The sequence below is a fragment of the Cuculus canorus genome, chromosome 20, assembly GCF_017976375.1.
Source record: "Cuculus canorus isolate bCucCan1 chromosome 20, bCucCan1.pri, whole genome shotgun sequence".
Lineage (NCBI taxonomy): Eukaryota > Metazoa > Chordata > Aves > Cuculiformes > Cuculidae > Cuculus > Cuculus canorus.
In genome coordinates, this window is record NC_071420.1 from 4,165,185 (window position 1) to 4,183,084 (window position 17,900).

General features: G+C 43.8%; 1 protein-coding gene across 7 annotated transcripts in view; it reads right to left on the bottom strand.

Moving 5' to 3' along the window:
- SPECC1 (sperm antigen with calponin homology and coiled-coil domains 1) overlaps nt 1-17,900 on the bottom strand; it is a 91,911-nt gene that overhangs the window by 52,393 nt on the left and 21,618 nt on the right. For 5 of the 7 annotated variants that reach the window (XM_054084867.1, XM_054084866.1, XM_054084868.1 and 2 more), the window contains 2 exons: nt 16,649-16,825; nt 15,347-15,482 (listed from right to left, as the gene is read on the bottom strand). In XM_054084867.1, coding sequence (XP_053940842.1) covers nt 15,347-15,482; nt 16,649-16,795 — 283 coding nt within the window. In that variant the 5' untranslated portion in view covers nt 16,796-16,825. Of the gene's footprint in view, nt 1-7,616; nt 7,851-15,346; nt 15,483-16,648; nt 16,826-17,248; nt 17,265-17,900 lie in introns of those variants that run through there. The other 2 variants (XM_054084870.1, XM_054084871.1) reach the window with 2 other exon arrangements.

The window sequence follows — 17,900 nt, forward strand, 5'->3', positions numbered from 1 at the left end:
TATCAACACAGGATGAAAACGTCAAGAAAAGCAATGATACAGAAGGGGAGAGAGGAAGAAATCTCATAGCATAATGAGATGTTTATCTATAAAAAGTTGCCCACTTCAAAGCAGGAAAAGCTTCAACTTTTAGAGGGGAAAAAAAAGAGCTTTTAATTAAAAGATCAGTCAAAGATTTTCCACAGACAAGCAGCCTCAAAGAAACTATGCGTGGAGGAGGCTGAGAGTAATTTCTAACATGATTAGTCCATTCTTCAAACTAAACAAGGGTTTATGAAAGCAGCATTTCTCCAGATCCAGAAGATAAGGACTCTTCAGTCCCTCAAAGAGCATTGCCTCTTCCCTTTCAATGCCTTCATCCTCACCAGCTTCTGTTTGGGAAAAGCCTGGAGAAACACCAGCAGAGCTTCATTCCTCCTATCTTGCGGCGAGACAGATTATAAGCCTAGGACTAAGGCATAGTCCATGGATACTCCGCTTTACATTAATCAAAGTTACTGCCATGAACATTAGGAGGCCTGGAAACATAACATGAAATACTTCTGTACATTGTTTTAGACAGCTGAAAACAGGCTGTCTTCTGCACAGAACCTTCCATTACATGAAGGTTTAAAATCCTTTGAAGATGTTAATAAATTGCACCACTTTTCTGGAGCACTCTTTTCCATTCAAGGACTGATATCTGCAGACGGGGGTGGGTATGACACCACTGCATTGTCCCCTGCCAGCATCAGGACACCAGCATTACGGCTGACATTACATGGGATCTTGGGAACAAGACTCAGACCCATTTCTATTTGGTCACATCGATTTTTTTATGCTTTCTTTTTTGTTTTCTGAGAAAGCAGGATTTTGACAATCTGCCCTTGAATAGGTAAAATGTTGCTTTTCCTCTACAGGCTGCAATTCAGCGACTATTTTATCACACGGCAGATAGACAAACACGAGGGCTATGGCACTCTCAGCAAGCTGATGCTGTGAGCTTTCTCCAAGCCGGGAATACCAGTCCCTGCAATGACTGGTGTTCATGGAAACTCACCGCCTCATCCCCACTTACCAGCTGTTAATTGTGACTAATGGACCTTACTGCTGAGCTGGTTCTGTTCTGCACCAGCGTAGGGAATTACCTCTGCTTTACTTCAGGAATCACATGCGGTTTTGTCTATAAGGATAAATATTCAGATGTACTTTTGAAGGTCCTTCTCTGTCTGACAATGAAATAGGTTCCTGGTAACAAATCTATCATTATCCACACCACTGTAGAAATCATCCCTAGAAAAGTGATTACATGAAGCATAATTATAAGGTATTATAAGGATTTCTACATCTTCAGTATAAATGTTGCAGTGTCAAAATGCAAACGACCTTTAGGGTGTGAAAAACACAAAATAATATCCTTCAGATGCAGGGAAGGAACTACCTTTGCATTTCATTTTGTTCAGGTTAATTAAAACAGCTTTCTATACTTAGTACAGCATGGAATTACTCCAGTCAGTTGGAATGGTCAGAGACAGTTCAGACAGTGATGATCAGGAAGAAAATATCCTCAGCTTCTACCTTTCTCTCTATGGCATTTCAAAAGCATTACCTTGGTGTGTTCACATTTGCTTTCCACGCTCCTATTGAAACAGCCGGATATTACAACACTTTTGCACAAACCTTTCTAAAGGAAACCATTAAGCTAAAAGGCAAAATGCCTTTTTGCCTGTAAAATGTAAACAGGTCAACATTAAAATGATGCAAGAAAGTCATGTGGCCTTACAGGTTTGTGTTGAATTCAAGAATTCTGCTGCAGTGCCCCAGGCAGAAGCTACGTTGAAGGGCAACAAAGACGAAGAGTTTCCTCAATAACCGTTTTTCCTTTTTTTTTTTAAGTAGTCTTTATATTTTCAGATATCATCCACATTTCAAAATTGAGTAGATCAATGAAAGCAATCAAAACATAACTAATCAGTGTTCATGAAGTTATCCTGAATATTGGTCACCAGTCCATGGCAAAGAAATGCAAAAGAAAGGTTAAGGATAAACTATAATTCAGTAGGGCAAGAAAGAAAAGCCTGACAACAGAAGTACAATACGTCAAAGGACTAATTGCAGTCCATCCCTAGAGCCCCTTTCCATACGTTAATAAATATGACTTCACTGTAATTACTGGTAAAATTCTTACTTGCTTCAGTACTGTCCTACTTCCACAGATGATTTTTAACAGCCAGAACCAAAGCATCCATCAGGACAAGATTATAAAAGGAACATCACTCTGCTCACAGAACATGGACGTATTTACTTAATCCTTAATATTTTTCCTAAGCAACTAAAAAATTCCAATCAAGATTCAAAAACTACACAGTTCTTCCATCTTGGTAAGAAATGGAAGAATATATGTCTTTGTTTCAGCCAATACATCCCCTATGCGTGTTCAGCACCATACCCCGGAAAATCAAGCTACCTTCACGTTTACCCAAGGATATATTTTTCCAGTTATCAAAATCAAATTAATCCGTCAGAGCTTTAAATTTTAAATTTAAATTTAAATTTTGCTGTTGATAAAAATAAACAGCTTGTTAGTTGTGTGCTACACAGACTGATTAAAAGGGCAGAAAACTGCAGGTCTGCGATTCTATAGCCTGAAAGAACTAACGGGTGAGCACAGATCATACAAGGACAGAATACTCTGCCTCAGAACACGCACTCTATATCTATTGATGCTTATAGAGAAACATTACTGCTCCATGAAATACAATAGAGGAAACATTTCAAAAGAGACCTGTGGACACGTCTATTTTGGATTCTGGGGAAAAAAGTTGGTGCATGGAAAATGTAGCAGTGTCTATTATTGTCAGAGATCCTCAGTTTTATATAATATTTAACCACCTTGTTCACATTGCTTAGAGATGTAGCATAGGAAAGTATCAAAGATTTGTCAGCCTGCTAGTAGCTCTCTGTGAGAATCACAGAAAAACCCAAGTAAGTCCTCTGCAAGCAATATAGTGCCAATGAAATCAGAGAAGTACTTCGCTTCAGTTTTACAATTTCATGTTGTTCTGAAAGCTACACTCCCTGTGGAAATTAGGAGAGTCTACAAAGAGTAAATTAGTAAAATAGAGGAAGAATTGAAATGATAAAAACCATAAAAAATTACTTTGCTGAAATACTAAATACAGGACTGCTTCTGAACAAGCTCATGAATATCTCCAGAGCTCTGTCTGGTTTCACTAGGAAGACCAAGGTGTAAATACTTGCCCAAATTTCCTTGGCTAGCTTTATAAATTTAAGTTCTTGAGGAGCCAAATATAACCCCAAACAAAAGCAATCACACTTTGTATTTTTTTTGGTTTTTTTTTTTTTCTCTCCAAGGCCAGCATTACTCTCCTCTCATCTTCTTCCCTCATGTGAATAATCTAATATTGTGTCAGAACCAGCACACGGTCACAACCACCCACTGGCTGTTCCCTTATCACTGCCGCTGTCAAGCCAATTGCAGCACATTAATCAAACTAATAAAACAATCATCAAGAAAATTAGCTTTTACATTTACTGTCGTGCTAGATCTACTATTCACAGAGCCCAAAACAGCACCGGCACTGGGGCAAAAGCACAGTATGCAGAGCTGTAAGCATAGGACAAGCTCTTGCTGACTCACTCATTCAGTAAGATTCCCAGAAGCTCCCTGTCTTCGTCCAAGAATGGCTTTAATTTTCATCAGCAAAACAATCTAACACAAAACAAAATGCATAAACCACATCCTGCTGCCTGCCATGCCCTAGAAGTTCTTCTTGTAAAAGCTTTGGTCCGGGCCACAAAGTACTCCCACTCAGCATATCTTCCTAAGTCAACGCTGAAAACTGTTGTAAAGGTCCTTGCCTTCCTATAGGAGAACTTATTGATCTCTTCCATTAATTCAGCATCCATTGGCCTCTCACCTTGGGATCGGGGGACCTCAGATTATCACTTAATTCTGCCTCAAACAGATAATTTCAGAGGCAGCAAGTTAGTCACGCTCATGATTAAACTCCTCTAAGAGGCCAGTCCAAACCGTGACACAGTCTCTTGGCTGTACTCATTTCACTGGCTGCAGAGCAGAAAAGACGACTGCCATTTGACATCTGTTTGTTGGTATCTCTCAAATGATTTAATCGTGTCAGTCGAGTCAAGTCGCATCACAAGACTAATCAAAAGAGCTGGCCCTAAGTGGCCTTGGAAGAGAGGCTGAAGTAAAGTAAAAATTACCCTCCAGAGGCAAATAAACTTCTTCAACCCCAGTTTAATCAGCAGTGTGTTACTACTCTGAAGAATGAGAGCATTTGTAAAACCCTCATGCGAGAATGACTCGTGGGAGGAAGAGGTGACTAAGGAATTAAACTATCCACTGGAGAGCAAACTGTGGTTTGCTGGCTCCACTGGGAACAAAAGGTCTACGGCTCGCTGCCCGAGCTCGAAGAGGACATGGCTTGCTGTCGGTATTTCCATGAAAGCTGTTATGTGATTCATTAGCTCTGCTGGCCCCCTCTCGCCTCCCTCCCTTCCCCCCACACCATCATTAAACTCATCTGTTCTCTGGAGCTCTTGCTTGGCAGAAATGGTGTGCTGACATGTAACAGAGTGAAAATGAATGGCTCCCATGTTTAGAAGAAAGGTGAAAGGAGGAGAAGCAGATGAGAGCGACTCAAGAGAGCACTCAGGAAAGATCTGACTACACATTCCAAAAATAAACAACAGAAATCACAAGAAATAATATATTTCTACAATGTTCTTTATCATAGAATGTTTAGAGTTGGAAGAGACCTTAAAGCCCATCCAGTTCCACCTCCTGCCGTGGGCAGGGACACCTCCCACTGGATAAGGTTGCTCAAAGCCTCATCCAACCTGGCCTTGAACCCCTCCAGGGATGGGGCAGCCACCACTGCTCTGGGCAACCTGGGCCAGGGCCTCACCACAGGAGGAAAACAGAAATGCTCCTCACAGGAAAACATTTCTGCCTAATATCTCATCTCAATCTTCCCTCTTTCAGCTTCAAACTGTTCCTCTCATCCCATCCCTGCACTCCTTGATCAAGAGCCCTTCCCCAGCTTTCCTGTAGCTCCTTCCAGTACTGGAAGCTGCTCTAAGGTCCTTTCCTTATCCAGGCTGGACAAACTCCTTTATCTTCACAGTCTCTGTATGCTTTACAAACTATATATCCTATACCAAGAATCCCTTCTTCAAACACATCATGAAGCCACCCCTAGGCCGGGACAAAACAGACATAAGAAAACAGATCAATAGTGGTTTAGTGCATGCACTGACTTTTGATATTCTCATCCAAGCCATGTAAGCATGTTTTACAAATAAGCACAGTCTAACCTTTGGATAACCCCACCCGCCACCTTCTTCCAACGAGAGAAGTTAACATTTCCAATTCAACTGCTCCTTTCAAGAAAGTTTTGGTATGTATTGAGTCATTTTTTTCCACCTCTTCCCAAAGATATTAATCATCATATCACCTACAGATGTTTAGAGGACAAACACAACTCCACCATCGCCGTGTCAACCAATGTCAAAGAAACTTGGCTTTCCTGATCTGAAATAAAAAATGTATCTTTGTAGCCTCGCTAGCCAAAAGCTACGTAACCTCATGGCCTATGACTCCTATTTAGACTCAAAAGGAAAAACCTGTTAAAGTGCAGCATACTCTCTCATAAGTATATGAAAAATAAGTATTTTACTCTAGGTAATATGGGATCAGATTTTTAAAGACTTTAGTGTCCAGGTCAAGATCTGATTGTCTGTAGTTAAAACTGAAACATAAACTAGATCAATAAAGAGGCCCATTTCTGGGGTTTATTTTGGTTATTCCAGAAGGACCAAACAGAATACCAGTTATTCAAGATGTAGGTATTCCTGAATAAGAGTTGAATTAAGTTCATCCAAACAGAATGAAAGCCCAGCATAGACATGAACATGTATTTCTTTCTAATGTGAAAAACAAGTTTGTGCATCCTAGTTCTCAAAAAATCAATAAATTCTGCTTCGGATGTCTCTACATCATCCTGACTTCCAAAGCCAGAGCTCTCACACACAACAAGGAATAAGTTGTCAGAATTTATGCCATCAGCAGTGATGTTCCTGAACGTTTTTTCATGATTAAGCACAGTTTTGAGCATGTACTTCAATACAAAATGCTCTCTGTTCTTCAGTCAGTCGTACTTTACAGTGAGAACATAGTAAAGCAGAACTGAGTACAGCCTACACTTAAAGAGTTTAAAAATGTTTCAGTGCAACAGAATCAAACCCCTTTCCCTTTCAATAAAACAATAAATCACAGGACAAGAGAAAACAAAAGATGAAAGAGATTTTCACACACACACACCCCCAGGGGGTCTGCACGGCCATTTATCATCCACGTTAATAGCAATAAGCTGTTCAGCTCTCACCTCCAGCCTTGCAAAATCCCGGTCAGGTTCCTCAATCCCTGATCAGAAGTTATCAGTCGAATGCCCTTATCCATCTCTCCCATCAGTGTTAACGGTCCCCAGCATGCTTAGTTCCAGCAAGACTCCTGTTGCTGGCAGCAACACTTTCCAGCCTAAAGTTTAATTTTCCCTTAGGGCAGCATTTCTTCTGGTGACTGGATACGTTCTTCATTAGCCTGCTGATCAACACAGTGCTAGAGAGTTCTCCACTCACCTAACTGCTGGCCCAGCACTCCCTGGCACATCTATTGTCAGAGATCCTGGGGCAGTGATGCAGCGCTGCCCGCCTCTCGCTCTTCTTCACAATTGCGGATCAGATACCCACGTATTTGCTTTTAAAACAGCAGCTACGCATCTATCCAAAGTTGTAAAGAAAAAAAAACCAACCCTGATCAAGCAATAACAGCTTTAATGGAATTTTGTGAATGAAATTCCCATGGCAACAGTAAGAAACAGAGTGCCAGGAAATACAACCAGACTCCACTTTCTGTACATGGGAGGGTGGCTAAGCTGGAAGAGAAACTAAAGAAATAAACAGCAGAAATCAGTGGGGCTGCTGGGTTGGGTTGGTTTTTTTTTTCCCCTCATTCAGCATCTGAGAAACAAGCAAAACAGATGAAAAGGCAACCAAAGCAGCACTAGGGCATGAGGGAGGAATTCCCAGCCTTCCCAGCCGCCTGGCACACAGGGAATCAGAGCTACCTGATAGCAGCGCCTGGCTTGGATGAAATCTGCTCCTGATTAACATGCAGAGCACTGCACTGCCGAGAGGACAATGGTGGGAAAAAGCGGCCACAAAGGCATCATTTTAAATTCGAAGGCCTGGAATTTTTCAGGCCTTCGGCCACGAACAACGATGAGGGCGAACACCACAGCCGAGCTGTGCCTCCCCACAAAATCCTTTACAGCACCGAGGATGAGCTTTGGAACTTTTTTCGCTGCATCATGCAGACTCCGTACAATAACCCTCCAGGCGTTGATGTCGCTCCCTCGCACGCATGCTGCTCACCCGAAGGATTGCTTCCAGGCAGTCACAGACCCCGGGGAGCCGCGGGGATTCCTCGCAGCCGGGACCGCAGCCTCTTTTTTTTAACAGAGATGCTGCGGTGAACCCCCACCTCCCATCCCGCGAATAAAACCCCAGCATCCCGCCCGGTCCCTACACACCTTGGTCGTGCTCCTCGGCTCGCCCCGGCTGGTTGCCCATCCTCAGTCGCCCCCGCGGCTCTGCCCCGGCCCCTCGGGGAGCTCAGCTCATGCTGCCGGCAGCTCCCAGCGGCATCTTCCTCGTTCCCGGCCCCGGAGCGGAGCCCGCAGCTCACGCTGCAGCTGCAGCCGGGGCTCTCCCTCCCTCCCACCTCATTACAATATTATGCACCGAAGGCCGGGCCTGAGCGGGTAATGAGCTGCCTGGCCGCTGGAATAAAAGGAGAGGGGAGAAAGGGAGGCAGAGAAAGAGCTCGGAGCTAAAGCACGCGGGGCTGGCCGGGCGGGGTGAGCCGCCCAGGGGCGGCCGGAGAGAACTGCAGCCGGCTACGAGCTGGCTCTGCACTCGCCCCGCAGCCGGGACCCAGCCCCGCCGCGGGCAGGAACCGCGGGACCCAGCCCCGCCGCGGGCAGGAACCGCGCTGCGGCAGCGGAGCGGGGCAGGGACACGGGGCTGCCGCCAGCCACACGCTGGGAACTTCCAAACCAACAGCCTGGAGAAGAGAAGGCTCCAAGGAGACCTTAGAGCAGCTTCCAGTGCTCAAAGGGGCTCCAGGAAAGCTGGGGAGGGGTTCTTGATCAGGGAATGCAGGGAGAGAACGAGAGAATGGCTTTAAATTGAGGGGGGTGACTTAGACTAGAAATTAGGAAGAAATTCTTCACGGTAAGGGGGGAGAGACGCTAGCACAGGTTGCCCAGGGAAGTTGTGGATGCTCACACCCTGGAGATGTTCAAGGCCAGGTTGGATGGGGCTTTGAGCAACCTGATGCAGCGGGAGGTGTCCCTGCCCATGGCACGGGGTGGAACTGGATGGGCTTTAAGGTCCCTTCCAACCCAAAGCGTTCTATGAGTCAACACACTGAGATGCAGCAGGGGGTGAAGAAGGGCAGGAGGACCCTCAGTGAAGACAAGAGCAGCTGAATGCCTCCAAAGCAAAGAGAAAATTCGTTTTGCCCCGATTTGCAACACCCAGAGCACACTTACCACGGAGCCCTTTTTCTGTGTACCGAGAAGGGGAATGAATTACTCAAGGGGTGACAAACGTAATTCTTTCAACACACTTGTCAAATGACAGGACTTATTTGCCAGGCATAGACTTTCCTCGGATCCTACTCTTACAACACAGCACATGAATTTGAACATTCAGAAATTATTCTAATTATAATCCATGCTCAAAAGAAAAAGCATGAAGATGCCACAGAATTCTCTCAGATTTCCAGTGGCCAGATAACTGTCAATCTCTTCAGAAGGCAAAGGTCTGAAGAAGTTACTGATGCTAAGCAGGACCTCCACAGGCTGGACCTTCTGGCATAGACTGAACTATACTGAATGGGCCCTCAAGGCAGACACGGTGTTCACACTATCACACTATCATGCTCTACCTCTTCCATTAATACTAAAGATTTTATAAGCACTAAGTAGACAAGTAGAGGGGAAAAGAAATCTAGAGAGATGCGTATTTCATGCAGAGCAGTGGACCCTAAAGGATTAGGAATGTAACATCTACATTGAAACCCAGAAGTAAGAGAAAATGGGCTTTTTAACCATGCTAAACCCAAAATTTTTGTTGAGAGGATAATTAATGAGGTCATAGTTAGGCTCATGGCACAGAACTGCAGCTTTCCAGGAACCATTCTGAAATGTAGCTGTCAGTCCCTGCCTCTTTACAGTATTAAAATCTAATGTAAGCCAAAAGCTGCTGAAAAACACAGTGGGGGAGGAAAAAAAAAATCATACAAGGAATGCCAAGCCCTCTCCTGTTACGCATACTTGTTAGACCAGGTCAGCTTTGCGTTCCTTTCTTTTGCTTCCTCCCATTACGTGCAAACACACTGGCACTCCACCAAGGGATTTTGGCCGCGATACATTTAGGCCTAGAGAATTTGTGTTAAGGATCATTTCTCTTCAACCCAGCTGAAGGAAAGCTGATAATTAACCTAGGGCAGGTAGTCAACGCAAGGTTGTGTTGACTTTGCTGAACAGCTTCACTAAAGAAGCCTGAAAAGAAGTGAAAACAAACTGAGATCGTAGATTTGTTCTATTTTCTGGACCATCCAAGCTCCCCTTTCTGTTTGGGGATCCCTAGCAAGGCTTTTGTGATCAACACAGTTTGCTTACAGCTGTAATGGACCTTCCTCATACATGTTGCTTGAGCCAATTAACTGTCAACAAATTAAGGAGTCGTTCATTACAGCTTTTAAGATTTAGCATTTTAGTATCCCTATCACACATTGAATCCTCTTAACTGGTTCAGGTCCCAGAGTGGTAAACATGGGCCGACAGAGTCATTCTCAGCAGAACATACGAGATAGAAAAGGTTTTCTATTTCACAGATTGTTTGAACCAGAAGTTCTTAGAATGTGTTAATAGAGACTCAGCGCAACAAACATAAATTGTGCAGTAGACTAGGACAGCAACACAACTGGAAAAGGCACATACTGCAGACAGTGTTGTCAGCAGAAGTTCATTCTTACTTGTTTAATAATGCAAGATGACTGCAGACAGCCTGTGAATGCCTCTCAAAGAAACTGTTATCCTTAACAGGTTACGGAAATCCCAACAGACAGTCACCGAATGCATCGCTCTCACTCCATCCCGTTACAGAAGAAGGTTCACATAGTACAGCCAACAGCAGAGCAAAAGCATAATTACGTCAGACAATCTTCATATGCCACCTTCAGAACAAGAAGAGAGCACCCATCAACGGATCTCTCTGCTTCAATGAATTGTGGGACTGAGATCTCAAGCCAACAGATATCAGAGTTTAATGACAAGACCACTGCTATTTTTTCATTAAAGAACTACTTCTGCCCTCCTGGAATAAGTGCTTTTTCCCAATTAAAATATCCTACCAGAGGAACACGTTCATCAAAGGGGAAAAAGAATCCTGAAAAAGTTGTGTGAAGCAGTGCCTGCTCCAAGCCATTCTAAGCTGTAGAACTGTCCATGGGTTACAGAAAGAGCAAAGATTAGAAGAAAATTTAACCTGGCCACAAACATCATAACTTTGCAGCAAAGGCATCGGAAGGGAACATTCACATTGGGGTATGCAGACTACCACAAGAATTAAAATCACTGTAAGGAGAAATAAGAGAAACTTGACAAGTAGCTGCCATAAACTGAATCTGGAATGCCAGATTCGATCTACCTCAGTTCTTGAGCCTTCACTTTAGAAGTTGGTGGGTGAAATCTTCTAAAATGGTGCTGAAACTTAGCCTGGTCACTTGAGACCTGGGGAAATCACAGACAGAGGGAGTATTTTGCTAAGTAATGTCACAGAAGTTAAGGTACAGATTCATATTTGCACCAATGTTACAATCGATCATGCAGATATTTATAAGTGTGTGTAGATATCAAATGTGCACCTCCAGCTATGTGTAGAGCTATGGATGTAAATGTACACATATATTTCCACATTGTTTTGCACGTTATATTCCTGCAGTAAACTTTGCCTATTTGAATGGCATCTTAACAGAGCAATAGTTTTTGAGTCCTCCTTTCTTTCTATTATCAGTTCTAGAGCTAGGATCTCTTTTTTCTTTATAAGGAAGAATAATTATGCAAGAGCTATGCCTCATACCTGGAAAGGGCAGCAGAACGCAACCAGCTTTCCAGATCAAGTTTTAAAGCATATTTATTGTTCCTGGGAAACCCCAGATGATCAGTCGTTTGGTTTCCAGTGAAGCCTTGTGGAACAGAATGTACCGGTCTCATTAGTGTCTCTCACACTTGCCTCTATCTTTCACAAGAAAGACGAGACAGTAACGAGACTGAATGCAAAGTGCAGCAACCTTTCTACAAACCTATGGCAGTCTTTTGATGTGACAGATCACAGAAAGCAGGCCCTGTCAAAAACTGAGGTATGGGAGAGCAAGAGGGCCCCAAGGTCAGACAGCTGTCCTTCAAAAGAAATCACTTTCCTTTTTCTAGTTCTAATTGGGGGGCATTAGCATCTTATGAAGGATTAGATTTTTTTCAAGGTTTTTTTTTTAAAGAAAAAATGTATTAAGAAAAATACTTTCCTTGAATTTTCTGACCATATATAACAGAAGAGGCTTCCGGTCTGGATTAGCTTCACATTAACCTAAATGCTTACTCCCCATCGGGAAGTGGCAAACAACTGCCAAGCAGAGAAGTCAACAGAAAGTAGAAATACAATATATTTGATAGATTCCATATATTACTTTCAAATAGGAATCTTGACGTGACAGCTCTATAAATGTGCAGGAAGCTCTGAAATCTGCAGTCTGCCGCTTTTTGCATTTTGGTGGGAAGGAAGCAAATCTAATGAGCAATATGTGCAATAAAACCACAAACCGGTCCCTCCTCAAAAACATCCAGGGTTGAGATTGTTCAGGTTTCACCAGTTACACTTGTACTTTCCCAGCACTAACACCAACACTGGCAGTGACCAGTCAGCCTCATTTAGTTAAAGCGTCTCTTTACTCCCAAAACATTAAAAGCAATGCAAGAGCTCTGTAAGCTCAGTTTTAACATAAAACCAAATCGCCACTTCAGGACGGTACACGGCAAGATTGTGGATAAGGAAGCTGCGTTCAAGACATTTATTTCTCCCCGTGTCTCATTTCTCATTACTTGGGACTTCAAGACTGCCAAGCAGTTACAAAGCCAAACATCACAGAACAGAACTTCCAGCCAGAATCCGTCTCCATTTCCATTTGCTCAACTTCACTTGCCAAAAATGGAGCCATGAGATTGGCCTCATCTCCCTTTAGGTCACTTATGATTTACTGCGTTAGCTTCCAACACTGCAGAGAAGGGCGCTTGTGTCAGGAATAGGCTAGAATGAATAACCTAAACTCCACCAAGGGCAGCAGACAAACAAGTCTATTTAAACAAGCAATCTGGATGTCAATTATTTATTACCTGCAGCGTTTGGAACACATGCTAGTGCTCAAGGTCAACACACAAATGTTGGATAGTCACATGCAAAGAAGAGATATCTAAGCTTTTTAAATTATTATTTCCATACCTTGTTTCTTTTCATTTCTCTTGCACAACACCGTAATACTGAGTGCCACCAGAGTGTAGCTGGAACTAATATAATGTAATTTCAGTAAAATAATCAAATCACTCACTCGAATAACAAAGAAAGCCCAATCTAAAAAGCACAAACAAGGCAGGGGGGGAGACATGTCATCTGCAGTTAAGACATGAAAGGAAAATGCAGAATCAAGGCAATCAAAGCCAAAGAAAGTGGTTTCAGAAAAAATTTTCAAGATTTACACAGTTGATTATGTACACAAACATCTGCATTTCCCAGCTACAGGAATGGTCTTACTTGGATTAATTCCAGAGGCAGTTAGTGTTGCAGTGTAGTTTTGATCACAATCAGACACTATTTGGGATGCCATTTCAATAAAATATAGCAGCTGAAACAACGTTCTCTCTTTTTCTACTTAATGTTCCCGGGAACATGTTGTGCCCTCTATGATATCCAATTCTTAATTTTCCTCTTAGCAACAACACACTGTATTTTAATCTGCCTGTTGGTGTTTTTTCATAGTGTGAACATCTGAAAGTAACATTCAGGTTTGTAACCTTGCTTACTGATATCTGTCAGTGACCATGACAGTGACATATTCTCAGAATATACCCAGATTTCCAAGCACTCTTTTGGACTATGGAACCACTGTGAAAATTAAGGTATGCAAGATAGACATCTTTTTGTATACATACCTGTAGATGGCCCCTATATGACCTGACCTGGGATAGTTCCCTCTAGGTTAAAAGGAATTTTAAAGGAGTAGCACATCTAATCTTAGTGTTTGTCTATAAAATACATAAAGCTTCACACTCGAACTCTTTGCCTAGCGCTAATATTCCCCTCGATACAGCTACAACTGTTGATGCAAAGCAGTATACAAGGTCAGATCTGATGTAATTTTAATTGGAAAAACAATACCCAAATGTAACTTGACCTCTGAAAAACATTTTAGCCTTTGAATTTAAAGTAGTCATCATCATAAATCCTAACACTTCCGCAATCCCAGTTATAATACATGCATGCAGAAGGGGGCTCTCTATTCCAGTGCTTTGTATCTGACATATGTATTCCATTCTGGACTCCCTGCAGTGCTTTTTCCCTGGCTGCATTCCCAGGATCCTATGCTACATCATCTGTACAGGTTTTCTTCTCACTGCGTTACTCCTCCCAAGCATCTTTTGCCAGCATTGTGCCTCTTTATTGGCTGGTGAATCTCAAATGTCTTTGGATACGACCAGTCACTATTAAATTGGAGGATTTACACGCCAATAAACTGCAGAACAGGACGTGTCTGTGGATTACTACAAAGCACTGACGCTGTTACAAGAGGCATCGTTTTCTTTTGAGGGTGGGGGGAAGTATAGAGGGGATTTGTGAAACCTTTTTCTTGTCAGTACCATTGTTCTGTTACACAGCCGAGCCCTGCAGAGGCTGAGACAAAGGAGGTGGTGGTCAAATTTTCGAAGATCTCGCATTCCCTTGGAAATGCCACCAAGGAGCAGACAAAAGCAAGTGTTTGCTGAGCTCCTGGGGGAAGCAGGGAGTTCGCACAGGAACCCCTGGTATGCAGATGATGCTGTCGCTGCCCTTGGCAACGGGCTTGGATTTGAAAGCGGGAGGGAAGCAGCTGATGGGGCTGAGAGAGGGCACAGCAACCCCGGAGCTGAGGGGCAGGAGCTGCACTGGGGCTGCTGGGGCGGGCTCTTTGTCCTGGAGCCTGGGCCACTGTGTCCCGGGAACGGCAGCGTTAGCGCTCCGCTCGCTGCTGTTGGAGGGGGCAGCCCCGGGGGCTCCGGCAGCGCCCCCCACTCAGCACGGGGCTCGCGGGCTGCTGGCGCCACCGCGTGGCCGCCCGGGGCGCTGCAGGGCCAGCCAACCCTTGGCTTCTCTCCTTTCTCCTCCCTCCACATTCCCAGCTCGGGGGGTGCGGCGGAAGCCCCCAGTACTATAGGTCTCGCCCTATAGGCTGCACATTACAGCAGGTGACGTAGAGTTGTGCTCCAGGGCGATATGAAAACTCAACCAGGTTCTGGGCAAAGCTAGCATCACAGAATCACCAGGTTGGAAAAGACCTCTTGGATCATCGAGTCCAACCATTCTTATCTACCGCTAAACCATGTCCCTGAGCACCTCGTTTACCATGTCTTTTAAATACCTCCAGGGATGGTGACTCAACCACCTCCCTGGGCAGCTTATTCCAGCACCTGATGACCCTTTCTGTGAAAATTTTTTTCCTGATATCCAGTCTGAACCTCTCCTGGCACAGCTGAGGCCATTCCCCCTTGTCCTATCACCTGTCCCTTGGGAGAAGAGGCCAGCACTGTCCTCTCTACAATCTCCCTTCAGGTAGTTGTAGAGAGCAATAAGGTCTCCCCTCAGCCTCCTCTTCTCAAAGCTAAACAACCCCAGTTCCCTCAGCTGCTCCTCATAAGACTTGTTCTCCAGGCCCTTCACCAGCTTTGTTGCTCTTCTCCGGACATGCTCCGGAGCCTCAACATGCTTCTTGTAGTGAGGGGCCTAGAACTGAACACAGTATTTGAGAAGCAGTCTCACCAGTGCAGAGTACAGGGACAGAATAGCCTCCTTGGACCTGCTGGCCACGCCATTTCTGATACAAGCCAAGATGCCATTGGCCTTCTTGGCCACCTGGGCCACTCGCAGCGCATCTCATCTTTGTATCTACCTGTGCTGGGCCTCAGTCGGCTCTCTGCCAGCTCAGAGATCGCTCCGGTGGTGATGGTTTTCTTCAGCCTTGAGACTCCAGCCGCTGCTGCTGCCCCTGGTTTTGTCAGCATGTCATCGCTGCTTGCCCTCTTCAGCTGCAACACAGAGATGTTGTGAGCAACCAGAAGATTAAGAGCTTGAGGATTCCCATCACAAAGTTCAAAATGCAATGCTCCTGGGAGAAAAAGGAACATTTGCCCCAAAGAAGTCAGAGATGCCCCATCCCTGGAGGTGTTCAAGACCAGGCTGGATGGGGCTTTGAGCACCCTGAGCCAGTGGGAGGCGTCCCTGCCCATGGCAGGGAGGTTGGAACTGAAAGAAATTAGGAAGAAATTTCATCTAACACCAAATACAAATCAGTCGCGTCCAATTTCCTGATGAGTCCCTTTGGTAGCATTCCTTCAGAGCTGCTTGCCTCAGCTGTACAGCAGATACTCCAACAATGAACATAACCTGCCTGAAGCACTGGACTGAAATATCCTATCGATAAGATGCTCAGAGCATCTAGGGGTTTACAAAGCGAGTTAATTAATACTTCTCTCGAGAAGCTGTGACAATTAATGAAGATTAGATCTCCTCTTGATTAAAATGCTGTACCATGCTATGCATTCTTTACTAAGCTTCACTGTTAGAAACAGTTATAACCAGGAAGCCCATGATCTGTTTTCATTCACTGGCCTGTATTTGGATGGCAAGGCTGTTTTGTTTGCTGGCTGCATGGGTGCAGATGCAGTAGCATTTCAGGTGTATTACTCCATTTTCTTAAAAACATTACCTTAGACAGAAGTTTCTGTTATTTTTGCAATACATCTGTACAGAAAGACAGAATTCATTGTTCCATTGCAAGTAATATCTTTCGTTCGTATATTTTGCCTTGAAGGAAGAGAGGCACAGATTTTTATGAACTCTGGAAATTCATTAATACATCTCTTTTAACTTCTTTACATGTGTAACAATTAGTTGAACTGAGAATTGGCCATTATTTTTCTCCATTTTCAAAGTTAAGGCAACTCCCTCACACACAGACAGCGGAAGAGAACCCATTCAGACCTTGGACAGACACAGCGTCTCCTTTATCACATGCAAAGTATTTTCAGAAGCGTGCACTAGTCTAACATATATCACAATTATAATCTTCCTATCCTTAATACAGTAGTTGAGCCCACTCCAAGGCTCAGAGTGTAGTAACATTCCAGGACTAAACCAAAGCTTTAACCCTGAACAAGGCTATAATGCTCGCACAGGCCCTGCTGATTAGTACCTTGCTGAGCCGAGATTCAAAGGCAAGTGAAGTTGAGGACTTGGATGTCTTCATTCCCGTTGAGGTAGTGGAAAGCAATCTTCCTCTGTCAACCCCATGACTCCCTTGCTTTGGCACTGCACTCCAAGGCCTAGCAGTACTCTTCATTTTCTTTCCAAATACCTCTTTCTATAGATCCTAAAAAAAAAAAGATATATATGTTTATACACATACACAAAAAATATATATAAACTGTCTTTACATCATCTGAAAGAGAGCAGAGCTCTCTGGCATCAGTTTAAAGGGCCAAAAAGGCCATGTTAACCTTTATTCCCTCTCTTATACACATCAAAACTCAGACTAGAGAATCCCTCAGAGCAAGGTGCAGGCATTTCTGGTTTTCATACTGACTGGTAACAGGAAACACCACAGAAGGAACCCTGACTGTTGGTGGGACTGTAGAAGTCGGAGACCTCCATCAGCCTCAGCAGAGCATCTCTGAAAGCTGAAGAGTTACTGAGAATGCTGATGTCTACAGCAATCTAAGACAACCTTGGGATAAAAGGAAAACTATTTCTCTTACTGTTAAGATTCAGCATCTTCAGCTGAGATAATACTCACTTAAGTCACGTGAGAAGCAAGTTTCCTCAGCTGCACGGAAAATACGGTATCTTAAACTTATCAAAGCCTTCTAGAGAAGCAGCAGTTGATGTTTGCCACACTGATAAAAAGATGTTTTACAATAGCGAGACTTACAAAACATGGTAGAAAAATATCAGCTTCCTCGCAAACAAAAATCCAGATCCACTATTCCTCAGAGATAAGCTTATGCAAGAGAGAAATCCTGCCAGGAACCAGCAAATAGACGCGAATTCCTCTTTTTTGGATATCGCTGAACAAATTTAATCTGCTAGCAAGAACAATGAGTCTGTTTCTCTTGGTAGGTAAACAGCTGCCAATTAACTCCCTACTTCAGCTCTTGTAGAGCTGAAGCCATAAATTTTCACAAGCCATCGCCCAATCCAAACCAGAAGCAGAATAAAATAATTATCTGGATTTTTTTTTAAAGTCCCACCGGTCTGCTGAATTGGGAGTGGGAGGGGAGATTGCCTGATAGCTCCTTTCCTCCCCCACTTCAGTATGAGCAACACTTCTCTTCTGCAGCTTGATTGTCTAAAATAGACACAGGACGTAGCTGCCTGTCAGTCCCGTATACACAGAGGCTAACTTGCTTCGTGTCTGAGAAACAGGTAACCAAAAGATCTGCAGTGAT